General features: G+C 51.8%; 2 protein-coding genes and 1 long non-coding RNA gene across 5 annotated transcripts; 1 reads left to right on the plus strand and 2 right to left on the minus strand.

Moving 5' to 3' along the window:
• Positions 1-54: 54 nt before the first annotated feature.
• Positions 55-10,453, minus strand: LOC122364455. Its single transcript, XM_043334825.1, has 6 exons — positions 10,349-10,453; positions 9,882-9,998; positions 9,400-9,506; positions 9,138-9,206; positions 1,318-1,502; positions 55-824 (listed from the first exon to the last, which is right to left on the minus strand). Exons 2-6 carry the CDS (start codon positions 9,971-9,973, stop codon positions 447-449), a joined length of 831 nt encoding a protein of 276 aa, XP_043190760.1. The 5' UTR covers positions 9,974-9,998; positions 10,349-10,453; the 3' UTR covers positions 55-446.
• A 1,310-nt stretch (positions 10,454-11,763) lies between these two features.
• On the minus strand, positions 11,764-19,353 carry LOC122364473. 3 transcript variants are annotated; one of them, XR_006253552.1, is made up of 3 exons: positions 19,333-19,353; positions 16,313-16,446; positions 11,764-12,352 (listed from the first exon to the last, which is right to left on the minus strand). It is a non-coding gene; the product is annotated as an uncharacterized LOC122364473 (long non-coding RNA). The 3 variants fall into 3 exon arrangements; XR_006253553.1 differs by lacking the exon at positions 19,333-19,353 and adding an exon at positions 18,588-19,274; XR_006253551.1 differs by lacking the exon at positions 19,333-19,353 and having other exon boundaries at positions 16,313-16,640.
• Positions 19,354-22,401: 3,048 nt separating this feature from the next.
• On the plus strand, positions 22,402-26,388 carry LOC122364474. The gene is made up of 2 exons (XM_043334866.1): positions 22,402-22,566; positions 23,838-26,388. The coding sequence occupies exons 1-2, from the start codon at positions 22,524-22,526 to the stop codon at positions 25,808-25,810; spliced, it is 2,016 nt and encodes a 671-aa protein (XP_043190801.1). The 5' UTR covers positions 22,402-22,523; the 3' UTR covers positions 25,811-26,388.
• Positions 26,389-26,862: the final 474 nt, after the last annotated feature.

Consider the following 26,862-nt stretch of genomic DNA (forward strand, 5'->3'; position numbering starts at 1 on the left):
GTCGGCCCATTTTGCTGATAGCCCTTTTCAACAAGATTGTCTGTTTCAGTTTGGTCGTGTATTTCACCGCATTTGCTGCGATAACAGCTACGTTTCCATCAAAACTTTCGTGAAGAGCTCGGCCCTGATGCTACAGTACGACGCAATCCTTGACTATCGCGTTTGCGTGTTTGATGGATTATCCATATGTATATGCACCGGCTTCCCACCTGTAGCCTACGGCTTTTGTGTCCCTTTTCTGTGCTTAGCGCAGTGACATCGCACATCATTATCAACTGATCGGACATCAAGTAAGGGACTTGCACTTTGAAATATTGAATAGCAGCACAGCTCAGGCACATGTGTGTCACGAATTGTCCGTAAGGCATGTGTGCATTTGTCCCGCTCATGGGCCTAGCCCGGTATTACACCGAGCCTCCCTGTCCACCGTATCGCTCGCCACTATCTCACTGCCAGGGCTCTTCCTCCCCGTCCTCCTCCCCCTCTTCCTGCCTCCCCCTCTGCCCCTCTTCCTGCCTCCCCGTCTGCCCCTCTTCCTGTCCTCCCCTCTCCCCCTCTTCCGCCGAATCCGGCACCTTGGCGGCGCCCGCCTCTGACGGCAGTCCCTCGAAGTCGAACTGCAGTCCCTGGAACAGAGATGGCGCTGCGGACGCGGCGCGGCCCTCTTCCTCGCTGTCGGGCCCAGGAAAGTCGGCGGTCGGTGGGGCCAGGCTGAGCGCGGCCGGGCTGACTGAGCGGGCACGGTCGGCTGAGGGGGGTGCCAGGGGGCCGGGCGTAGCGGCAGCAGACGGCGGCCGAGGCGCGGTGCGGATCACACGGGTACCCTGTGGACCGAGCGGGGAGGGGGTCAGGGCTTATGCATTATGTTATTACAGGCATCTGCCTTCCTCTGTTATCGGGCGCTCATTGCTTTATTGCTTTGTCAGACAACTGAAAACGGCACTACCCTGACACTTTGGCAGTCCAACATTTAAGTCGTGGACATCAGCTCACTCTTTTAAATTCATCTGACTTGGTCACTAGTAAGCCATCTGTACTCCTACGTTTACCACTGTTACTTTTTTATCATTTCGTTACTGTTTTTTATTACGTTTTGCTTCCAAATCAACCCTTTCCAACCATCCTAACATCATCTCACCTCACGAACATGCTCACTGAATTGTAACATCTCGCTTCCAGGGCTAATCTTTGATAGGTTGCTCGCATTCCCCTGCCTTGACCTGAAGATAGCCCCGCTCCCTTCACTCCCAGCTCAGAGCACGATTATGCCGCCCACCCCGTTCCTGACCTATGGGTAGGCCCCGCCCCACTGCTAACCTGTTCTCCCGACGGCGGTCGGTCCATGGCGATCGGTGTGCGAGTCTCCCGACCGCTGATGCTCATACGATGCACAGAGACGAACGGTGCGTGCCCGGTGAGGATGCGGAACCGTAGGTAGTTGGCGGTAACATCCTGGGGCGACACCGTCTCCGTCTGCAGCTTGCCGGCCTGGTGCTGGAACGCTGGCGGTTAAAGGGGAGGATATTCCGTAAATAATGATGGGAAGACTGCGACAGACGGTGGGAGGACGATGCCAGACGGTGGAATGAAATGAGATGGTGAGTGGGACGGTACCAGACAGGTGGCGGCGCCAGGTCCAGGTACCTCAAGTAGATTTAGGGCCTTGGGTAAGAATGCATGTACAGATGGACGGCTCAGTCTGTTTTTGTGATAACTCACTAACGCCAGAGGAGCTCCCAGAGCTCATTCGAGTTCGTTGACCTCTCCTAGCCTGGTTTGAGCCAGAAGCCTCGCCTACAAAAGCGCCCACATTGACCGGTCTGTGAGCCGTGGGGCGCCACTGTGTGTCGTCACGGTAGTCGCGTGCATGGGTCGTTCGGCAATCGGCCCGACACGTCAGTCATGGTACCGTGCGGTGATGAGCTCCCAGAAACGGAGCGGTCGTTATTTGGGATTTGCATAATAGGGATATTTGCTGAGTAGATAATGATGACAAGCAGAGCGTTCGAGCGTAGGCTAGTGCGCTATCCCCATGCAGTATAAAGCATCGAATCAATGCGATCAATTGATCAATAGTACCTACGGTGATTGGTGGGTGTCGATAAACTATACGATGCCAAGTGCTGACAGTGACACGTGATATGACATACATATGTGTGTGTTGCCGACAAACTAGGCAAATGTCGCGCCGCCGATGCCGAGCCGAGCCGCCGCCGCGCCGCCCCTCACCCCGCCCCGCCGGTCCCGCCACCGGGCCGGGCCGCCGCCCGCCCAGCGGCCACCTGTCGCCGCGCATGTTTTTTTTTTTCTGAGACAGAAGCAATGGGCCATATCGACGCCGCGAACGGTGGACTGGCGTCCCCCTGTGAGCCTGCGACCCGGCTGACCTGTGACCTGTTCCGAATGGGGCCGGCGGGGCCCTGGGCCTGGGAACTGGAAGGGTGTGTGAGGGGACGCGGCGTGCCGGCCGCCTTTTTTGTGCTCTGTGTCACGACCCCTGTATCGTGTGACATTTTGGCCATGTATTTGAACCGATACCGGGCTCTGCTCGGTCTCACTTCACTGTTAGTCGCCGACGAGTTCACTTCGCTCTCAAACGCGGACGGCGGCGCTCTGCTGCCGCTCACGTCTAACTTTTCTAACTACTGTGTCTGTGCTGTACTGCTGCCATCTCGCCGTCTTCGGTCAATAGCGAACTCTTCTATTTAGAAGACTGTGTTTAAGTGGTGGTGGTGTGAGTGAAACCGAAGTGGCGAGTGGAGGAAAGGAGAGCGGCGCGCAGCTCACAGTTCTCACGGTGGCCGGGTCTACTCACTATTCCTATCAATCCTCTGTCATCCTACATTATATGCATGCCGCGAGGTGTGCTCCTTATGCGCTCTGAGACGGGCGCTGTTGAACGACCCAACATGCATGCCGCGAGGTGTGCACCTTATGCGCTCTGAGACGTGCGCTGTTGAACGACCCAACATGCATGCCGCGGGGTGTGCTCCTTATGCGCTCTGAGACGGGCGCTGTTGAACGACCCAACATGCATGCCGCGAGGTGTGCTCCTTATGCGCTCTGAGACGGGCGCTGTTGAACCTTTGATCCGTAAATTATTCATCCGTGTTTATTTATTTACCGATTAGATACTTCCCTTCTTCATTATTCGTTCACTGCCTCTATTAATCCTACATCCTCTCACAATTTCCCCCGGCCGCCAACCCGAATGCTGCGAGACGTAACAAACACTATACAGTCCACACAAGAAAGCCAGAGACGTCCGCAACATTCGCTGGTCCTCCGGGCCGGATAGTATCAGTTAAGAATGTAAGAAGTCAAGAAGAGAATGTACAATAAGTCGATACTGTGCGTGAACGACCGTCCGTGACGTCGATAAGTTCTGCTCCCACCGTGTCAGTCGAATTGAGAAGCATCGTGGACCGATGGAAGACGCGATGGAGACGGAGCACCAGGAGACGACGCCTGAGAATTGCGAGCCTACAGGGCAAGAGGAGACGGAGACGGAGAACCGGGAGACGATGCCAGAGAACTGCGACCCTGCAGGAGGAGAGGATGGAGATATCACCGCTGAACGGAAGGCATTAAAGCTTCATCGCGGTCGCAAGGCGGCCATGTTCACACGCTCGTGTAACAGGGCTGACGCGCAAATAGCGCGGCGAGCCAGTGAAGAGGAATTGAAGAAGCGGCTCAAGACGCTGCACACAACGCTGGACGCCTTCATGGAGGCAAATGAGGAGTTCGTAGAGAAGTTGCAAGATGTGAGCGAGTTGGAAGAAGCGGAGGAGTACGCCACAAGAATAACAGCACGGCACGCCGAAACGGTCGCAAGAATTGAAGAGGCGATAACTCGCCCATCAGCGAGCCGCTCAGCGTCACGCACAGGAATGCTCCCCCTACCATCGGTGCAACTTGAGGAAGGAAGCAAAGTGTGTGGGTCTCACATATCACGAGGCTCAAAGGCTTCAGCCACTTTCAAGGAGGCTGAAATCACCGCGGAATTGAAAGCTCTCGAACTAAAGCATCTCAAAGCAAGGAAAGAAAGAGAACGAGAGATGAGAAAACAGGAAGATATGCTGGAAGAAGCAAGGAAAGAAAGAGAACGAGAGATGAGAAAGCAGGAAGATTTGCTGGAAGAAAGGGCTCTAGAAGAGGAGGTGGAACGTGCAGCTTTGAAGGCGCGTCTCTGGAAGGCAGCTGGCAACGAGTTGGAGTGGGAACGAAGACACGACTTTGAAGATGAGGTCGCTGTGGAAGTGGCGCCTAGTCGTCAAAACAACACCGGATGCGGCCGCGAGAAGGGAAACGAGCAAGAGCAAGAACGCGTGGTCAGTGGTTTGGGAGAGCTCCGGCGCGAGCCGCCGCCACCGAAAGCTACTAGTACCTCTCCGATGGCCGACGAGACGCCGAGAACTGCCAACCAGGACCCAACCAGCTGGGTGACAGCGTTGGGTTCCGAGCGGCGATGTGACGTCCCGGGTCCCATCAGCATTCGTGAAAAGTATACCACGTCTGACGCTGCCTACCTTCCGAGGCAGCCCTCAAGAGTGGCCTCGCTGGATCGGCCTATTTAAGGCGCTCGTCCACGACCAGCCGTCTCTATCGGACTCAGAGCGAATGGCTCACTTGCAGAACGCCGTAGAAGGGCCGGCAGCCCAAGCTATTGAAGGCATGTTGTTCAATGGCAGCCTCTACCTGGAAGCTCTGAGAACCCTACAAGAAAGATTTGGGAGAGAAGAAGATATCATCCAAAGTCACTTGAGGAAAATCTTCACTTCCAACCCACCAGCTCTCACGGATCTTCCAGCCATGGAAAAGTTCTACGCCATCGTTCATAACACAGTGACCGTCCTACAGAATCTTGGCTATTCAAGCGATCTGTCCAGTAGTGAGAACCTCAGGAGGGTGGTGGAGAAGCTGCCGAATGAGCTGGCCCGAGAATGGGGTCGTGAAGTGTTTCGGCTACGGCCAAAACGACCCACTCTGAAGACCTTCAGCGAATGGCTTCAGGTGCAAGTCAGCATCCTCAGCTTCTCGGCCGTCCAGTCTGGAACGTCGGAACGGAAACGTGCAACAGGCACGCAGCGTGAAGGAGCTGTACGGAGGACAGCGCTCACGACTGGAGCGACCCACGAAGCTGGAGAAGTGGAGCCACGTTCACCGCCGCCCTGTCTGGTGTGCAGTGAAAAACACAGGGTAACTGACTGCCCGTCGTTCAAGGGCAAAACATTGGAAGCGAGAATGGAGATGGTGTACGAGAACGGTCTTTGCTTCTCATGTCTGAGGAAAGGCCATTGGACCAGGAGATGCAGATCCTCACGGAAGTGCGGCGTGGAGGGCTGCAAGCTCACTCATCATCCAATGCTACACAGAACCTCAAGAAACGCGAGACACGATGAGGGAAGCTCAGGGGAAGAAGACTCTACGAGTGGATCATCAACGGCTGCGGCGCCACATCGGCAAGCTAAAGGCAGGGGAAACTCGCCGTTTGTAGCAGCCTCCCTCAGCAATGAGACCGACACACTGCTGCAGGTCGTTCAGGTTCGCGTCCACGGAGCGGCCAAGTCAAAGGACGTCCTGGCGCTGCTAGATACCGGAGCTCAGACATCACTGTGCAGCGCTGATGTTCTGCAGGAGTTGGGCATCACCGGGGACCTTCGCCAGCTCTGCATCCAAAATGTGGAGGGAAGCGGAGCTCAGAAACCATCTGAATGCGTTACCCTGACGGTTAGCGCACTCGGCGATGGTGTGAAGAGAGGGTACATCGAAATCCCTGAAGCCTGGGCTGTACCATCACTGAATGTGACTGCCCCAACGGTATCTCACCGCCAACTCAGGCAATGCAAACATCTCCGTGGACTAGCATTTCCGCAGTATGATGGCGGTGAAGTGAAACTGCTGCTCGGAGGGAACGTGCTGGAAGCTGTTCTCCAACAGGAAGTACGAAAGGGTCATTCCAACCAGCCAGCAGCTATAAGAACCGGGTTTGGATGGGCACTAGCTGGTTCCATATCAGCAGTGAAGCCAAGCAGCCTGCGCCAGGTTATGTTCCTGCAACGCAACGCCCAGAGCAGCGACGACGAGCTAGCAACCACCGTGAAGGACTGGTGCACGGAGGCTTTTGGGACCAAGTACGACAAGCCTGTGGAACAGTCCCGGGAGGATGAGCGTGCGCTGTCAATCCTGAAAGGCAAAACAAAAGAGCCTCCGGACAGGTATGAAACAGGCATGCTGCGGAAGGAAGACCGGGTGGAGCTCCCCGACAACGGACGGATCGCAATGATACGGCTCGAAGCCACGGAACGAAAACTCAAACGCAACTACGACCTGACCAGAAAGGAGCAGTGCCGTCACGTGTCAGGAACGCTGAATCCTGTAGACGACTGCTCAAGAGAGCTGGCCGCGTCAGAGCTAGCGCCAGACTGCAGATGGCTCCGCGGACCCGGGCTTCTGTGGCAAGATGAGGGAGACTGGCCATCAAAGCAAGACGCAAGCCCGCTCAGACCAGGACAAGAGGAAGTGAAGGAAGAGAGCTTCATGGGACTCACAACCCAACGACAGCCCGTGCTACCAGACGCCATGAAGAGCTCAGGCTGGCTCAAGTACCGTCGAGCGGCGGCCTGTGTGAGACGTTTCACTCACAACACAGCCATATGCGCCTCAGACGATGAAACGCGTCTCAGCGGACCTCTCAGTGCCCAAGAACTCAGGGATGCCGAAGTCTGGATACTCAAACGAGTGCAGAGGACAAGCTATCCGGAGGAAACCCACAGTCGGGCGCTGGGGAACGAGCTACCTGGAAAGAGTGATTTGCTTCCGCTCTCACCACACCACGACGCAAGGCGAGGGAGACCAACAGTTATCCTCTCCGATAACGGCGCCAACATCGTGGGAAGCTGTCTTGAGCTAAAGGCGGAGCTGCAAGCCATGGAAAGAGAGATCGCAGGAAAGCTCATTGTCTTCGAACTTGACCGGCTCTTCAACCTCCCGGCTGCTAGCCACATGGGGGGAGTGTGGAGGAGAATTGGGCGATCGGTGAAGAAATTTCTGAAGAAGGTGATGGGTCCACAGGCGCTCACAGACGAAGAACTTGTGACGGTGCCCACTGAAGTTGAGCACATAGTCGACAATCGACCCCTGATCCACGTCAGCTTGGAGCCGCCAGACCCAGAAGTTCTGACGCAAAATCATTTTCTGCTCGGTGGCGCTTCGAGGCATCTCGCGCCAGGGCTCGTGGAAAGACAGAGACATGTGCAGCCGACACCGATGGAAGCATGTCCAAGCTGTGGCGGAACATGTGTGGAAGAGGTGGACAAGAGAGTACGTGCCGACTCTCATCCAGAGGAGCAAGTGGCGCAAGGAGCAGAGAAACCTGCAAGTCGGGGACTTAGTGCTGATGGCAGACCCAAACATGTTTCGGGGCTCATGTCCGTTGGCCCGCATCTGCCGCGTGTTGCCGGCAGCGGGTGGCAGAGTCCGGTCGGCCGGGCTTCAAACGGCTATCGCGAAACTGTACACGCGACCAGCCACCAAGATCTGCTTCTGAGAAGAGGAATGCAAGTGAATCTGCGCGGACGGAGAGTAGGAGGATGTCGAAAACATGAAGGAAAACGAGGAAGGAAGAAGACGATGAAGAAGAAAGGGGTACAACTACATTGAAGCGGAGAACGGGACGAACCGAGAGGAGAAAAGTCAACACATGGCGAGCGAGCGCCGTGTTGGTCGGCCTGGTCTGGCTCGGCTTATTCGCTCAGCAAATGTCTGATGTCCATGTGTGCCGCTTACTAGTGAGTAGTCATAGGAATAGCGTGTGAAAAGTTTGTCGGTCATTTGTGTGTGTTCGGAACGTACGACCGAACACAGGGGGGAGTGATGTTGCCGACAAACTAGGCAAATGTCGCGCCGCCGATGCCGAGCCGAGCCGCCGCCGCGCCGCCCCTCACCCCGCCCCGCCGGTCCCGCCACCGGGCCGGGCCGCCGCCCGCCCAGCGGCCACCTGTCGCCGCGCATGGTTTTTTTTTCTGAGACAGAAGCAATGGGCCATATCGACGCCGCGAACGGTGGACTGGCGTCCCCCTGTGAGCCTGCGACCCGGCTGACCTGTGACCTGTTCCGAATGGGGCCGGCGGGGCCCTGGGCCTGGGAACTGGAAGGGTGTGTGAGGGGACGCGGCGTGCCGGCCGCCTTTTTTGTGCTCTGTGTCACGACCCCTGTATCGTGTGACATTTTGGCCATGTATTTGAACCGATACCGGGCTCTGCTCGGTCTCACTTCACTGTTAGTCGCCGACGAGTTCACTTCGCTCTCAAACGCGGACGGCGGCGCTCTGCTGCCGCTCACGTCTAACTTTTCTAACTACTGTGTCTGTGCTGTACTGCTGCCATCTCGCCGTCTTCGGTCAATAGCGAACTCTTCTATTTAGAAGACTGTGTTTAAGTGGTGGTGGTGTGAGTGAAACCGAAGTGGCGAGTGGAGGAAAGGAGAGCGGCGCGCAGCTCACAGTTCTCACGGTGGCCGGGTCTACTCACTATTCCTATCAATCCTCTGTCATCCTACATTATATGCATGCCGCGAGGTGTGCTCCTTATGCGCTCTGAGACGGGCGCTGTTGAACGACCCAACATGCATGCCGCGAGGTGTGCACCTTATGCGCTCTGAGACGTGCGCTGTTGAACGACCCAACATGCATGCCGCGGGGTGTGCTCCTTATGCGCTCTGAGACGGGCGCTGTTGAACGACCCAACATGCATGCCGCGAGGTGTGCTCCTTATGCGCTCTGAGACGGGCGCTGTTGAACCTTTGATCCGTAAATTATTCATCCGTGTTTAGTTATTTACCGATTAGATACTTCCCTTCTTCATTATTCGTTCACTGCCTCTATTAATCCCACATCCTCTCACAATTTCCCCCGGCCGCCAACCCGAATGCTGCGAGACGTAACAAACACTATACAGTCCACACAAGAAAGCCAGAGACGTCCGCAACAGTGTGTCTTGTGCAAGGTGCACCATGCAAAGTAGACTGCTGAGGGCTTGCCAGACTGCGCTGCAGCAGTGCAAGGTGTGTAGACTGGTATGCAGTCTACAGACAAGACTGTGTCATGTGTGTGGACTGGGCGGACTGAATGGACTCACATTTAGTAGCGATGGGCTCAAACTTTTCTGGCTCTTCACTGTTAGTCCGTTCAATTAGCAGGTCCTTCACTGGAACGGAACAAAGGCATGTAATTGAAACATCGTAGTAAATCACTGCGCTGCTTGAGGGATGCGTAGTGCGTATATACATATGTGGAGACTGAGCGAAAGAGTCATAGAGAAAGAGAGACAGACTGAGACAGAGAGAGAGAGGGGAGAGAGACAGACAGAGAGGGAGAGAGAAGACTTGCAGAACTCTCACCGTTGTAGGTCTGTATGGAGATCTTGTCGAGGGCGTGTAGACCGGGCAGTTTGAGTACAAACTGCTGCGGGTACAGACCCGTGGTCATCCAAAACGTATCCATGCGGCTACCGGAGGTCAGATGGGGTCACGTCAGTCATGGCCACGGGAAAGAGTACCGTGTAGGCATGTAAAAATATGCCGATATACTTTTGTGAACTGAAATATGTCTTCTTTGGCCCGCAGGAAAGGTGGCATTTATTGCTACAGTTTCATAGCGCCTTTAGTCATCAAACAAACAAACGAACAAACAAACAAATAAACAAACAAATAAACAAACAACAATAAAATGTTTCATTCCTCGTTTTACTCAAATTGTGAGATCAAGCATTTGCGGCTCGCTTGTTGCACCGTTTATTTATGACGGTACAAAAAAATCGACTCAGGAGTCAGGATCAGCGCCGTCTATTTAAAAGTTCCGTCAAAAGTTTGACGTCACTAACCCGTCGACGATGCATTTGGGCGGGTAGCGGGCGTCAAACGACGAAGCCTGCACGATGCTGGTGCCGGAGGCGCTGAGTCCTAGGTCACCCATGACGTCACCAGGTCACTGCCGCAGGCTGGAGAGGTCAAACTCGGGTCACGCGCCATGGCTTACCTATCGCGATGTTTGTTATGACAATGGCTTGTTATGGATGTAGGTAGATTTGTCCGTTATTCAGGCTGAATTTTATTGCAAGCAAAGCTTCTGTCCAGGGAGTTTTTGGCAGTCACCTCTTAGGAAATTTCGTACTTGTGTCGTTTCCGCCTAGCTACTTCTACAAACATAAAGTTTTACTTAGGAAACTTCTCCAAACCCGGAAGACTTCTATATTAAACCGATCCGGACACAGAGAACGTTTGCCAAAGTCAAATAATTACATATGTTCACATCCAACTATAACCGTCCCACTCCCAGTTTACAACTCACCGTCTCCACTGTCTGCCGAGCACGGATCGTGGTGGAGCCGTTAGGCAGGTCGCTCTCGTCACCTGCCCGGAGCGGCGCCACCGTGGCCCCCACACCACGGCTGGAATGTGGGAACTGACCGCCCCTCGGGCTGGACCTCCCCCCCACGCTCCCCCCCCCCTCCTGGCCGTCGATAACGGCGTAACGACGATAAACAGAGGGCGTATCGACCGCCGGACACCAGCGCGGCACCTGGACAGGACGCCCCGGACACTGCACCGGGAACCACACTGGCAGTAACGCTCCGGGGAACCACACTTACGGACACCAGGGCGCCCCGCGCCGGACACGGTATTGGGGAACCATACAGTCTACAGAGGAACCACACTGGCAGTAACGCTCCGGGAAACTACATTGACGGACACCACGGCACGCCTGTATGTACACGGTATTGGAGAACCATACAGTCTACAAAGGAACCACACTGGCAGTAATGCTCCGGGAAACTACATTGACGGACACCACGGCACGCCTGGACACTACGCGCCGGACGCTGCTGGTAACCACACCAACAAAACCGCACTGAGGAACCACACCGGCGCACAGCGTACGAGGGAACCACATGGACATGAACCATTCCGAAGGACACCGCAACACATCTGGACACGGCGCCGGGTACTGTACCGAGGAACCATACGGAGGAACCACACTTGGATTGAACAACATACGGAGGAACCGGAGCGACGGGCACCGCGACATATCTGGACACGGCGCCGGGTACCGCATCGGGGAACCTGACGAAGAAACCACACTTGTGGTGACGCTCTAAGGAACTACATGAGCAACTCCATGGGAACCACACCACACCGAATCACTATTAATATGAGTGTGATCTGAGTGTCGAAAAACAAGATAGAAGTTCCTACTATTTTCGTACTCAAGCACTTGGTTCTATTTTTGTTTATGCTCTCGTGTCGACGATGTTATCATTGTCGGTTTTTGTGGCTAATTAGCAGCCTCATTAGCGTCATTGAAGGCTGCATAACTCTCAATCTACAATGTACAACAGTTTGGAGAGACTCCCGTCGTACAACTTTTTGTGCCGCCTCTCCTAAGAAGGGTTGATGTTATGCAGGTCTCGAATTCGATACACGACGATAGGAGCGACAGCCATTAATATGGCCCGCTGCTGGTTCGTGGCCGTCTCAGGGAGATGAGAGCAGTGACCTACCCAGTCTTATCACGTCACTCGTCAGTCCTGAGCCTGATACTGTACTTTATCGTTGATTTAACGTCTTTGCGCGTGAACCTAAATTCGCTGATAAGTTTTGATGATTTAACACTTGAGAAATGACGTCATTAGTTGAAAATAAGTGTTGCCCTACATGTAACTCTTATGGATAAAAGTATTCAATGTAACTCAAGGAAACCAGGCATCCATATAGTCTTTTTATTGCATATCGTATCACACTTATAATTGCTGCAAGTATAACGCAGACAGATCATAAAACATTGACACGAGTTCAGTTGGCGTAATTCTGTTAAATTAATTCTTTTAAGTACCTACGTGAGGAATAAAAGCTGCCAGCTGGTAAAAAATAGGTACTGTTTGCCGTTAACTTGAATGACACTGTTCAGTGCTGTGCCGGCTCTGCGGCTTGGAATCCTGCTCGGGAATTTATTCACCGTTCCATGACCACTGGTCTAGCTACACATACCTACATTTACGGGCCTTTTGATTACTGTCCCAATCGACCACTAGTCCGGTAATCACTGGCCCAAACGGTCACTGGCCCTGTGATCACTGGTCCAAACGGTCATTGGCCCCACAATCACTGGTCCAAGCGGTCACTGATCCCGTAAGCACTGGTCCGAACAGTCACTGGTCCAGCGGTCATTGGTTCTGTGGCCCAGTCACTGTTGGATAAGACTGAGGATAGGTCGCCTGTCGCCAGTGCAAACCTCCCTCATCCCTGGCGCTCTTTTAAAAGCTCGTTCATCGTCTTCGCTTCCTCTGCCTCTCGTCTGGAAAACAATAAACATCATATAGATTGTCATAGTGATAGGTCAACACATAGGACCACAGTGCACTCTTTCGAAATATCATAACAATGTGTTCGTTGAATTGTAAATTCTTACTACAATATTATTGCATTTTGGAATTCGGTGGTCTATCAAATGTTTCTGTTGCCTGTTGGGCAGGGCGATTTTTGAGTTATTGGACAATGGACTATTGGTCCAAGGCATAGGTACTCGCGGATCTCGCATCCCAAGCCTAGTCTCTGTAATTTTAAGGGATGGCAGCTCGACCCCCGCGGGCAAGCACTTAGTATTGGTGATCAGACCTTTTCCTGTCTGGGACGAGGGCCAATATTTTTGGCTATCTGTGCCCTGGCCTCTAAAGCTGCATCGAAGTCATAGTGTCGTCACCTCACGCTCTCAACAGACTGATACAATTTCTAACATGGGTTTGTTTTCGTGGTTAAACATACTACAGAGTGCAAAATACTTTCGATTTCTGGTTAGTTTTACTTTCAGGTATCTTCGCTGGCCGTGAGCCGAGCTGGTTCATCCAGTCTGGTCCCCTGTCCGTCCCGACACACCCTGTTCCCTGGTCGCTGTGTCCCGTGTGGCGACGCTCGGCTGCTCATTAACGTGTCATAACACTGGCCTAATGGGCCGGCAGCCGGCCACTTAGCCGTGTATCGAGAGATCGGAGATTTATAAAAACCGGATCCGATCGGAGGGGACGGGACAGTGGACACGCTGTACCGTTTGGAGACCTACGAGACGGGTCAGGAGACGAACGAGACGGGACTGGAGACGGGCGAGGCACACATATCCCAACATCTTTTTCAAGTTTCTCAGTGCTTGAGCGAGGAACATATTAAAGCATATTTGAATAATGACCTTATCCTCGTATTTAAAAAGGTTAAATCAAAACACTTTTTATTGCATCACATAAACCGGTACGATGTACCTTAGGCCCCGTCATATTTTATAAAGTTTTTGGAAGACCAGCTCCCCTGATGTTTTCCCATTGCTTGTTGGCCCAATAAGAAGTGTGCAAAATTTCAGCTTCCTAGCTCAACGTTTGCGTCTGCCTCAACGGCCTCGAAGTTTGCCTCATAGGGCATAATGGAGACTGCAATGCCGGTGTTAGCTGCATTCTCCCGGCAGCGGCGTTCCTTGGCACAATATCGCCACGGATCAACTGCTGCCCCAGCAAGAGATGAACAAAACTAATCTTTGCCTTCGCCCCCCCCCCCGCCACACACCCCTCCCCCTCCTTACCCCCCCCCCCCCTCCCCGCCCCGATTTTTTGTGCATCGTTTGATTTTCACGAATTGTTCACGATCACTTCCTGTTTTTTTTTTTCAGAATGCCTAAATGCTGATTGAGACAAATATCACGTCGGTTTAAGATAGTACCTATTTTAAACATGCATGTATTGTACCTATCCTAAACATGCATGTGCATATATTAATATCGAATTCGACTCAATACTGCGGCGACGGCAAACTGATAACTACGAACGACAGCAGCAGCCAGAGACCAAGACGGCGGGCACGGCACTGGTGACGGTGACGGGCACCGGTGTCACTTACTATGGTCGAGTCTGCGTGTCCGGTGTCGTGGCCTACCTACAGCACGAAGGTTTTCTTACGGGGCTGTTTGAAAAACTCCTGCAGTGCGGTCTAGGAGTGAACTCCGCACTATTCAAAACTCAAGTCATTTCTTCTTTCCATGCAACGACATAATATGAGGGCGCCTTTAGCGTCCAAAGGAGGGGGGGGGGGGAATTTAAAGGTACAGGACAATGGGCTTGACCTGAATGCCCGCGAATGCTGGATACGGCTCTGCTCTGGAGGGTGAGGGGCGTCATGTTTTTTTTTCAATGGGACGCCCAATCACCTGTGATCTTCAAAGGGGCGCCTGTTACGCTTTGAAGATGCGTCCGTGGTGTTGACAAGTGTGCCGAGCGCCCTGATAACGTTATATGTAAGGCGCGCTTTAGCACTACCAATACCCACGACCCGTGCACCTGCGCCCAACACAAACCTCTGACGCAAGCAACATGATAGTGGATTGCATACTTGACATAAATCCCTGTGGTGCCCTTTCAGATCCCGACATCACCCCTGTCAGTATTATGTGCGCACCATTCAGAGTATATGACGTGCCCCTTCCGAAAAAAAAATGTTGCCCCCTCTTGATCACTCGGTACGCCATTCAACACCACCGACGTGTCTCTAAAACGTGATCAGGCGACCCATTGAAGATCACGGGTGAGTGGGCGCCCCATTCATTATCGCTGGCGTCCCTCTCAGAGTATCCGGCGCACCATTAAATATCACTGACGCCCCTCCAGAACATCCGGCGCCCCCATTTAATATTACTGTCACCCCTCAGAAACATCCGGCGCCCCTTTGAACGATGACGCCCATCCCGGGGCGCAAGGCGCTCGGCACACTTGTCAACACCACGGACGCATCTGCAAAGCGTAACAGGCGCCCCTTTGAAGATCACAGGCGATTGGGCGTCCCATTGAAAAAACATGACGCCCCTCACCCTCCAGAACAGAACCGTATCCAGCATTCGCGGGCATTCAGGTCAAGCCCATTGTCCTGTACCTTTAAATCCCCCCCCCCCCTTGGACGCTAAAGGCGCCCTCATATTATGTCGTTGCATGGAAAGAAGAAATGACGAGTTTTGAATAGTGCGGAGTTCACTCCTAGACCGCACTGCAGGAGTTTTTCAAACAGCCCCGTAAGAAAGCCTTCGTGCTGTAGGTAGGCCACGACACCGGACACGCAGACTCGACCATAGTAAGTGACACCGGTGCCCGTCACCGTCACCAGTGCCGTGCCCGCCGTCTTGCTCTCTGGCTGCTGCTGTCGTTCGTAGTTATCAGTTTGCCGTCGCCGCAGTATTGAGTCGATATTAATATATGCACATGCATGTTTAAGATAGGTACATGCATGTTTAAGATAGGTACTATCTTAAACCGTCGTGATATTTGTCTCAATCAGCATTTAGGCATTCTGAAAAAAAAAACAGAAAGTCATCGTGAACAATGCGTGAAAGTCAAACGATGCACAAAAAATCGGGGCGGGGGGGGGGGGGGGGTAAGGAGGGGGAGGGGTGTGTGTGTGGGGGGGGGGCAAAGGCAAAGCTTAGTTTTGTTCATCTCTTGCTGGGGCAGCAGTTGATCCGTGGCGATAGTGTGCCAAGGAACGCCACTGCCGGGAGAATGCACCTAACACCGGCATTGCAGTCTCCATTATGCCCTATGAGGCAAACTTTGAGGCCGTTAAGGCAGACGCAAACGTTGAGCTAGGAAGCTGAAATTTTGCACACTTCTTATTGGGCCAATAAGCAATGGGAAAACACCAGGGGAGCTGGTCTTCCAAAAACTTTATAAAATATGACGGGGCCTAATGTACCTATGTCCGTAGCATGGCATTTTTGACTTGATATTCTGATGAAGAGCTGTGCTCGAAATTATTAATAAAAAGTGTTTTGATTTAACATTTTTAAATACGAGGATCTAAGGTCATTTTTCAAATAAACATCCCAACATCTTGTTGCTCCACTGGTCAAATGCATTGACGAATATGAGTACATCACGGAACAGCTAAAAAACAAACGCTTAATTTGAAGCGTCTCCTATATATAAAGACGTGACACGGGGCAGGAAACAGTAGGCTTGGTAGGAAAAGAACGAGACGGGACAAAAAGAAAAGAAAATAAGATGCGTCATGAGACCAAGACGATGTGGCAGGAGGCAGTGGACGTGCAGCTATGAAACAAATGAGACGCAGCAAAGAGACAAACAGGCGGGACGAGAGACGGACGGGACGCAGCCGCGGCAAGCGACAAAGGCGATTCCAAACTTGAGGACTAGGATTGCGACCCACCGAGTGATGGGAGTAGTCAGTGCTTCTGCTTTCTACCTAAATATGAAGCAGCTATGCTCCTTACCTCCACTTTGTTCGTCGATTTTGAAACCAAGTCTTCACTTGAAGCTCGGTCAGTTTCAGTTGACCTGCGATAGCCTTTCGCTGGTCGTCATCTAAGAACTTCTTTTTTGAAAATACTTCTTCGAGCTCACGTACCTGCAATAAAAAACAACAGTAAATATTAGGAACTTAGTTCATTAAATGGATAAGTTTGTTAGTTAAATGACGCACATTTGTATTAGCTGTGCCCAAATCATGCATATGAAAATTAAAGCATTACTTAGGTGCAAAACAATGCATACAAGTATACCGAATTATGCATGACAAGTAGCCGGATTGCAGAGCCAATATCAACAAGCTCTCTCTTATCATGCTTTGCCAGAAAATTAGGCCCATCATTTATAACACATGCTTGCAAAGCCGCGAAGCCAGTGCAATACAATCGGATTGTCATGTTGTGGCCAAAGCGTGCACAGTGCACACTTCACGTCCTTGAAACTTTAACAAAAAAAAATGGCTCAATGGTATGCAATGTAGCTCAACACATGCATTTCAGAAGTACGGGTCCCGATGCAGCTCGCTCGTGACAAGGCTCATTTGGCGACACGGTGCAGTGGTGCCGGGTGTGATGCTGTGCACGTTGTAAGAGCGTATTTCGCCCGTCTTAGTAAAACTGTGGTGCTGAGTCGTTGGTAAGTAAAGAAGAGCGTCTCTCGCTTGTGGTGAGAAGGTGCGCTGCTGTAAGTGTGAAATGCAGTGCACGTTATAAGAGAGCTTTCGTCCGCTCAGTAAGACGCTGGCTCTCAGTCGTGAGAAAGTAAGTGCAATAAGGTCGTCTCTCGCCTGTCGCTGTGAGAAGGCGGCCCGGGGCCGAGTCTGTCCAGTGTGAACCCTGCCCAGGTACGGGTGACCGGTGCGTCTCTGAGGTCGAACTGGCGCCACCGGGGCTGCTGGAATTACACAGGTCTCGCTGCCATGAGAATCGGTTTTCGGGACGGTTCCGTTGCACGGGTGAAATTGAGGTAAGATGCTTGCATAATTTTGTCATTCAGATTCAATGAAAGTCGTGATAAAATGTGCTGCTTTAATTGATCATTACTTATAACTATTTATTCATGCCTATTGGCAAATTCCAGGAATAAGGAGTAAAACTATTCCAGAGAAGTAAAATTTTGAATGACTTCAGCCTCGGGCTGGTAAAATGGTGTCGACTCTCACCCCAGGCAGCGCACCGATTCCGGCGGTTCCAGCCGCAAAAAGAAAAGTTGCCACAAATCATGTTACCCAATCCATGGGCCAGGTTTAGTACACCTTTTTGCGTTAGCTTTTGACCATTGAGCAAAACATTTGTACACATTCGCCATAAAGGTGGCGCTATAAATGGGCGGTTGGTCACAAAGAATCACCATTGTGCAAAACTATTCGGCGATCTTCCTCTACAACTCGACATTGAACGAATGGTTCAACATTGTGCAAAACAAATCGTCAATGGTTGAAACTATTCGTCATATGCCGAGCTGGCTCCCTCTATGCCGAAGTCTGGCGAACTGTTAAACTGTTTTGCAGATCGCTCATTTCAGTGCTCAATCTGTTTTGCTGAATGGCTGAAATGAAACGCACCACGCCGGAATAGTTGTGAGCAATGCCGATTGTCGAAATGGCTCCTCAAACAGTTATGGCCAATGGTTGAATTCAAATGCAAAAAGGTGTAGTAACATTTCGCCATTAAATGAGTTTTATTACTCCAATAAAAGAAAAAATGTTGGGCTGAGAAGTGAGAGGCGAATGGGCGTGCCACAAACGACCTACATGGCGAATAACCTATTCTTAAGTTCCTAACCGTTTTGCGTTCACGGCTCAGTTTCATTGATGGCTCATTTTTTCCTCTTTGCTAGTATTGGATACAGCTTGTCAATTTGGATCACAACCCGAGGGCGGGAACGCATCACATCACATACCTACCTACAATCTATTTAAGACGTTTGTCCTAATAACGAAAAAAATCATGACTCTTGATTCATACATTGGCCTAATTCCTGTAAAATAACTTAGCATTCCTTGTGCAACATTGCACGATCTTCTGAATTAAGGTAGGTATTATAGCTCTACCTTTTGCCGGGCAAAAAAGGACAAATCATAGACGTTTAATTTGGTCAATGAATATAACATGGTCAGCGATATGCAAATGGAAGCATTTGCATTTATCTGCCATTATGTTTTCACTTCTTCCCTTTTGGGAGCTTGAAAAGGTTCAGAAGTCGGCGCATGCAATCTAAACTATTCATTACTGCACCTACCTCTTCCAATCATCGAGGAGTCAGTAGCGCCATTTGGCCAACCATTCAGCATTTTTCCATTTTCCATGGACCGAGTTGATGCGACGACGGGAACAAAGGCTGACTTATGGCTGCAACCTGAATACAAACTGAACTGAGACGAGGCTTTGTCTGGGTGCATTGATGACAGATATAACGACCTTGTCGCTGAGGATGAAATCGTGGATAGTCGATTCGGTGATGATAACGCCGCCGATGACGCATCGTCTGATGACGGGATGGCCGATGACAGCCACGTCGATGACGGCTGGACCGATGACTGATTCCGTCTCGCTGCGCCAGTAGGATGTCCGTCTCGTCGCATGTCGCTGTGATCCGCCGCTGCCGCTGTCTGTCCCTCGCCGCTGTTGTCCCGTAGAAGCCGAGCCACACCAAACGAGAGATGCGAGGTGTCTGGGGTGGCGCCCGGCCTGGCCCGCCTACACTCGGAAAACATCGCCGGTCACTGACACGGAGATCACTGTCACGTCGCCGTGGTGTCACTGACACAATCACTGACACGATAAACTCCAATTATTGGAGAAGAGTTTCGTCACAACGCTAACGCGCTGTGGGAAACAAGGCCTTTTATCGGGACCGATGATTTGGCAGTGCACGTGACACTTTCAGACGAAGAAAGTCCCCATACCGCTATAAGTTCCACATAATGATGAAATAGTTTGAAGCACTGTTGCCGGTCGGAAAAGACTATTTTCTAACTGGTTACCGATAGACGCGCATCGGATGGTCTCGCTCGCTATCCCGGCTATCCCAGGCCAGCCCTCAAAACGGTGACGCCGTGTTACTGGAACCGGTTGTTCCTCATTCTGATTGGCCGCCGGCGGCGGCTGCCATTCGAGACCGTGACGCGTCGACCAATAAGGAAGCTAGTATATTGCAGAGGCCACGCCCATCGAGGATTATCCGACAGATTTAGCGATCAAACCGGATGTGCTGCGGTGTGGTGTGGTGCTCTTTTCATGGCACAAGCACACGGCTGTGATGTTTTGTGACGCTTTTTACGGTGTTGACGAAATTCAACATTAAATGCCCTAAAAGTTTTAGTTCCCTGTTGTCCTTATTCGTGAGACGAAACTGTGTTTAAGTCTCACTGGGCAATGTCTTCAGTACGATCTCAACTTCTCCGTCGTGTGTATCATACACAGTCCCGACTTCCCAGCGGTCCCGACAGACCCGACTCCCGACTTTTGCGAGTCGAGCGGACACGGCTTTTGCGAGTCGAGCGGTCCCGACTTTCCCGATCTCCCTGTTCAAGTGACCAAACGATTTCTTCGACTTAACAAAATAATGCCTAGTGGTGAACAGAATTCATGCAGAGAACAAACGACTGCATAATGGTGAGTTCCGTGCACGTCAACGTGTTACCTAATAGCCAGTGGACGGGGAGCAGAAGCCATATTCAACACTCGACAGATGCAGGATGTCCGTGTGAGAGATGGAACCGGATTGGTTCTTCGAGCCTCGAGGGTGAGTCATACTCGTATGCATGCCAAAGTCGACTGCACATTTTTTATTTTTACTTTCAGTCTTTCATGTAATTTTCGGAAAACGCCAGACCAGGGAACTACATCTATTCACCCTGGCCAGGAAAGGTTCTTAGAAAGATATACAGGTCCCCTGCCCCCAATAGGTAGGCAGGGGAGGGGGGACCGGGGCAAAGCGGCCACACGGAGCAAAGTGGCCACTGCCTTTTTTAGCCCTACACAACTTGCGTCAGCTTCAGTTATTGGTTGCCATTTATAGTTCTCTTTACGGTCGTTCGAATGAGCCATGACAACGTGGTTTTCGGTCCATCGCCATTGTTCCATGACACAAGGAACTGCATTTCTTCCCAGGGCCAAATCTTATAAAGGGCGTGAAATGGATATGGCAGAGCTCTCTAAGGGTCGATTTCTTAGCCCGCGCCCCGCTAGGGCGGGGGGGGGGGGCAGAATCTGCCCCCTCACGTTTTTCCCCAATAACTTCTAAATGCGTTACGCCAGCGACGTCAAACTTTCAGTACCTTATCATGTATTAAACACGTTCCCTGAAAAAAAAAATTGAGCGAAATCGGTCGGAAATTTTTTTGAGTAAATGACGTTTAAGTGACGTCAGGTCCGCCATTTTCGCCTAAAAAAAAACGGCAAAATTTCAAACGCCGCTAACATCTTCATTTTTAAAGGAATCAAGACGTAACAAAAAGGTTATACGTGATTCCACTTTGTCTATCAAATGGTAATCTCGTTTTTTTTAACTTTTGGATTTTGGCCCATTTTTCATAAAACTAACTTTTTTCGAAAAATAATTATAAAATCCAAAGTTTTGAGTGTATCGAAAAACCGGATGATATGTAAGAGAAGTGGTCTATGTGCACCTACATAACAATTTTTAGAAGAATCGGCTGAAAAATGTGGGAGTTATTCAAAATTTTATGACGTCACGACACACACATTTTTTGAAAAAAAAATTGTTTTTTTAAGTTCTAGACCTCGTACGGAAACAAAAATAGCTCCATTCGATTCACCGTGAGAAACTGCATCAGATAGACACCTTTTTAGGTCTTAACAACCAACTTCAAAATTTGACCTCACTTGACCTGACCTTGACCTGACCTCGACCTGAAATTCATCCAGATGTGGTCTATATCACTTATTGAATGTGCCTATTGAATTCTATGAATTAAGTGACCCATAAAACATGTGTCGCACATGCCCTTTTCTATATTTCGTTTTTCGTGACCTGACCTGACCTTGACCTTGACCTTTTCATGACATTGTATGCAACGAATATTGTCTTGGTACTGGTAGCCTAAGAACACGTTTTGGGCAATCAGTCTCAGTCCATTCTTCGGCAACTACGGTGCAAGGCCGATACTGTAGAAACTTGCACTTTGTACCCTTGAGTCTTGACCTGACCTTGACCTGACCTCTGACCTACTGAAGCAAAAGTAATGGCTCTTAAAATCCGCCTTGTTGAGAGCTTTCGATTGCCGTTTTCCCCGTCTTAATACGACGGGGAAACCGACCATCGGTTCGGAAGTTAGACAGGGGGGGGGGAAGAATCTGCCCCCCCCCCAGCAGGGCGTGTATGGCTGAATAGCCCAGCGGGGCGCGGGTTAATTTACTTACAACTTACTATAACTTTTTTACCTTCGGAGGGCACAAACGAAACTACTTTTTAATTCTACGGCCGAATTGGACCATAAAACACGTATTACCTATATGACATAAATTAATAATTATACAAGCCTTAAAACTTCATTAAGTTTTGAATTTTGTGACATAGCGTGGCCTCAAGATTACTTTACATACTAATAGCGTGGCCTAGGTCTGCCCTATAACTGACCAAGTAGGTACAGGCTCCGTAGCCTTAGGGTAGTTCAGCATGCACTTATGAGTGTGTAAAAAAATAAGCGAGCTCGTTGTAACTTGTTTAGCGGCAGTCAGAGCCCGAGGTGTTGGCACTTAGCATGCCAAAACGTAGATAATTTTTACATGGACCTGACCTGTGGCGTTATCAGTGACGAAGTAAAATTTCACATGCTATCCTGATAGTTTATGTGTGAGGTTTTAAATGCCGTTTCAATTTTGACAATTGGTCGGAAGCTTTCCCAAACGTTAGGTAAGGGCCCGAAATGCGCCTCCCCCCTTTACGGCTGGCAGTCTCCGGGAACTCCGAACACCCCTATACGGCACGCGGCTAACTTGGGTGGTGCTGACAGCGAGGGGGCTGGTCTGTGTCACTGGCCACAAATTCCAGTCGCATCAACACTAACAGGCGCGTCACGCGCCCTCAAAGGACAGCACCCCCGATGGATGAGGCAGTCTACCCTCAAGCGCCGTCCGAGGTGCTGAGTAGGAGAAGAACTCGTCGCGAGCTGCAACGCAGACGGCCGCGAGACCGAGAGCTAAACGGAAGATGGGACTGTCTCCCCTCCTAGTGATAATTGCCTCAACACTCGGTGAGTCTTTTAGTACTTGGTAGGGTCTCAATCTCATACGATTATGCGTGGTCTGACGCCAATAGGACAATTCTGCTTCCAAACAGCTGATATCACAGACTGGCGAAGATAAGCAAATCATAGATACCTACCGAGACCGTGCTTCGTGCATCTCTCAGGCAGTGACTTTGACGTGTCACAGCAACGACAGCCGATGTGGAGTCGATGTGCATGACCCCGTGACACAGCACTGATCACGGCCCCGTGACATACCTAGCAGTGACCCTGATTGACCCTTTGACACAGCAAAGACCGTGCCCCCGTGCCATAATAGTGATCTGACACGTGAGATACCTATCAGTGGCCGTAGCCCCGTGAGCCAACAGTGATCATAACCCGTGACATATCAGTGACATAATAAACCTCGTGACCCTATCAGTGACCGTGACCTGACACATCAGTGGTCGTGACAAAGTGGCACGACAGTAACCGCGACCCCGTGACATAACATTAGGTCGCACACATTGGGGGATCCCGCAGCGCCCGAAATCGATGCAAAATTTGGTTTTGTTTTCGAGAATGAAACGAAAACTAAACAACTTGTATTAGGAAAAGTTTTTTTTCTTAAAACCTAAGCCAATCTAACCTAACCTAACCTAACCTAACCTAGCCTAACCTAACCTAGCCTAGCTTAATCAAAGTGCACAGCGGGGCGGGGCGTAAGGAATCGAAACCCGATGATATTTTTTTTATTTACAGATACCATAGGTACAATTTGTTGGGGGTGTGCCCCCGTGGTGTTCAAGACCGCCTTTCTGGATTCGCCAGCGGTCGCACCGGGTGAAAATTTAACAGTGCGCAGTAATTCCTATTGTGACCTATTTGGCCACTTTTCCTCTCTAGTTGTCCCTGTTTTAGAGCTCAACCGCAATCAGCTGTGAACCTCGACATCATTGACGTTGACCTCGAAAAGCTTAACGCAACATACGCGCAAGATCTGTCGCACTTTCAAGATACCAAACTATTGCTTTCAAATAGACGTAAAGAAAACCTTTATGACGTCAACGAACAGCGGAGGCCCTTAAATATAAACAAAAAACAATGTCTAGCATCTCAAAAGCCGGTGAATATTTTTTGGTGAAATTTGGTACGGATACTCATTTTCGCTCTTTCTAAACCACGGTACATCACTTTTGTGCGAATTCAATAATCTTTTTGAAGTTGGGAGGGTCCCTTTAACTGTTGACATCGTGACCCATCAGTGACTAGTGACCCGTGACCCTGTGCCGCAGGCGGGGCGTGGGCTGGTGCCTGTGGCGAGCAGCAACACGGCCGACTTCCGCCTCTTCTGGTCACCACTGCCGCGACGCCCACTGTTTACGCCTGGCCTGAGCAGAAGGTCGAGCTCCACTGCCGGCCGTCCCAGGCCGGCGGCTGTCGGTGGCTGAAGGACTCCAGAGAGCTGGGCACCGAGTGTCGTCTGATCACTACTGAGCGGGGCACGATACGCTGTGTTCGCGGAGAGGAGACGTGCGGCGTCATCACACTTGAGAACCCGAATCATCAGCGAGTCGAAAGCGACCAATTAATCGATTACAATACCAATTACGATTACGAGTACGGAAGCAGTATTTCCTTTTACGATGGCTACATCAAACGATATTGGAACTACAACGGCGAAACTCGATGGAGCCATAAGTCCTCGATGTACTTATGCTCCCGGTCAGGCACCATCATTCTCAAAAGCAAGGTGTGTGATGGTACCAGACACTGCGGCGCGGGGGAAGACGAATGGCACTGCTCGCCGCCCTGCGGACCGCCATATGTGAGCGAGAACACCAAGCTCTCCGATCCAAAGGAGGAGTACCCGGACGGCAGCGACGCCACCTACGTCTGCGAGAGCGGCTTCAGTATGGCCGAGTCTCTGAGCGGGCTACGGAGGACGTGCCGCGCCGGCCGGTGGGACGGGGCCGCGCCCGTCTGCCGGCGCAATGTCGCCCTGGGACAGCCCATCACCGTCACTGGTTTGCCGATGGCAGACTGCAAAGTCGCTGTGGATGGCTCGCTAGACACCTGGTGCATGCTGGCACCCAGCAACGGCCCCAAGGTCCTGGCTGTCCGCCTGGAGGCCAACGCGACTGTAGATAGGGTACTGGTGCGCGCGCTGGGTACACGCTACACCGTGGCGTTGCGGCCGATGAACCAGACCAAGAACGAGGTCAACTGTCCGTGTCAGGAGCTGAGTAGCGACAAAATAACGCCTACAGTATCTGGAGTGAGAGTCTGCGTCTGTCCAGAGCAAGCATCGACCGTCGGGCAGCTCGAGGTGCGGGTGTCGGCCGAGACAGGCGCCTTCCTGGCACTCTCAGTGGCAGACGTCGTGGCACTAGAGAGGTCCGACGATGGTGAAGGGGACGAATGCATACTCCTTGGTCAACCAGCGCACGGACGGTACGAGCCGGCACAGACGGGCACTGTCAAACTCTCGTGCGACCCAGGCTACAGCCCGTCCTGTTCCGACGCTGTCCGGTGCTCCGACCTACAGAGCGGTACCACCCGCCTGAGCTGCTCGGCCGCAGAATGTCCTTCCCCGCCCGCCATCCCCAACACCAAGACCGGCCCGAAGAACGGCACCGGCTGGCGCTCTGTGGTCGAGTACAGCTGCGCCGCCGGCTACGCCCTGTACCCGTCGGAACAGAACACTACATCGACATGCGACTCGGACAGCCTATGGTCACTCGGACACATCTCCTGTGTCTTGGAGACCGACATCCGCGTGATTGCCATGCGGCTGGGCGAGCAGCACGAGCGCAGCATGGCCACGCTGCGTGCGGAGCTGGAGACCCCGCTGATGAACCTGTTAGCTGACCAGAATAGCACCGAGCAGCGGCTGAGCAAGCTGGAGCTCAGCATGGCCGCACAGCGCGCTGAGCTTCAAAACCTGCTGGCGGGCCAGCGCCAGCTGCTGGCTGACCAGAACAGCGCCCAGCAGCGGTTGATCAAGCTGGAGCGCGAGGTGGCGCATCTGAGACTGGCCGAGGGAGCGTACCTGCCCGCTCAGGAGAGAGATCCGACGGAGGACGCCACCGAGCCCGCGCCCGAGGAGGAGGGTGTGACACAGACTTCAGAGACAGCCCCAGACCGCGCTGTGGTCACCAGTCCTGAGCAGCAGCCGGCCGGCGCCGCGGACTCCGAGGAGCTGGAAGAGGGGACAGCTGAGACCACCCCGCCGTCAGACGTGGAGCTGATCCCTCGGATCTACTGATCCATCCCCAGACACTCACATCCTTTTCTGAGCTGCGCACTGTACCGCGCTGGACGGTCACCAAATCCGGCCTGAGAAGTGATAGACGGCTTTGCCAGTTGCAGTGGACAGTGGTTTATGTGCGAGAACTAAAACACCGCCGTCCACTAGTCGCCTGCCACGCACGGGACGGAGGTAACCCTATAGGTACTGGTGCTTTTCCTGAACCTTCATCGAGAGTATTAGGATACAATTGTGAGCTTGTATCGTGCCCAGATGCGTCTCAGAGACAGCTCATAGGAGGCATGGTTTCGCGAAGCATCACTTCGCAGACATTAGCCGCTTCGCCAGTTATTTTGTTTGCCTCGGCGGCAAATATGTATCAAACGTCGCAATTGTAATCTGTGACGTGTATGACGTCACTTTGTTGTGAAATTAAAATGGGCAGGTGTATGTAGGTGAACTGAGGACTACAGACCAGGCTACATACATAGGTAGTCCGAGCCGGGCCGCTTATTCTGAAACTTCCTATTACACTCGTATTGGAAAGACTTCGGCTCGTACATGTTTACGAATATAAAAAGTGGTTGAAATCCGAGGACAAAATGGGTTTTGGCCTCAAGTTGGCGGCGATGCCTCTGGGAGCTTCCCCCCACACTTGCAAAAACCTTCCTACACCTACACCACGTATGTCGTCTCTCCAGCCTCTCATCTCCCTCTCTGTCTGTCTGTACCCACCAGGGGCGTAGCCAGGATTTCCTCCAGGGGGGGGGGGAGGGGGAGCAAATTTACCGGGGCCCAAGGTAAACCCCTCAAAATCCCAAAAGTCATCGGATTTTATCCACTGTTTTTTGGAGGGGGCCCAAACAAATTTTAAAAATATTTTCAATAGAAAATGAACAAAAATGTTAGAACTGAGGGGGCAAGCGGTCCATGGGCCCATTCTAGATAGGCCCACGAATAGCTTCATAGAGTTGCTCACCCGGTTCTGAAGGAGGTCTGAGGGCCCCGTAGCTACGGGAGACCTACGCGTAGGTCGGATGAGGGTCCTTCAGACCGTAAACGGCCCCCAC

The sequence above is a fragment of the Amphibalanus amphitrite genome, unplaced genomic scaffold, assembly GCF_019059575.1.
Source record: "Amphibalanus amphitrite isolate SeventyFive unplaced genomic scaffold, NRLGWU_Aamphi_draft 000678F_arrow, whole genome shotgun sequence".
Lineage (NCBI taxonomy): Eukaryota > Metazoa > Arthropoda > Thecostraca > Balanomorpha > Balanidae > Amphibalanus > Amphibalanus amphitrite.

Bases quoted from the DNA above. Each gene is read 5' to 3' on its own strand.
- LOC122364455 (XM_043334825.1), bottom strand. From the start codon at position 9,973: ATGGGTGACCTAGGACTCAGCGCCTCCGGCACCAGCATCGTGCAGGCT. The intron at 9,507-9,881 runs GTTAGTGACGTC...GACCTCCGGTAG, and splicing joins CCCAAATGCATCGTCGACGG to CCGCATGGATACGTTTTGGA. The intron at 9,207-9,399 runs GTGAGAGTTCTG...GTTCCGTTCCAG, and splicing joins CTCCATACAGACCTACAACG to TGAAGGACCTGCTAATTGAA.
- LOC122364474 (XM_043334866.1), top strand. From the start codon at position 22,524: ATGGGACTGTCTCCCCTCCTAGTGATAATTGCCTCAACACTCG. The intron at 22,567-23,837 runs GTGAGTCTTTTA...CCTGTGCCGCAG, and splicing joins GATAATTGCCTCAACACTCG to GCGGGGCGTGGGCTGGTGCC.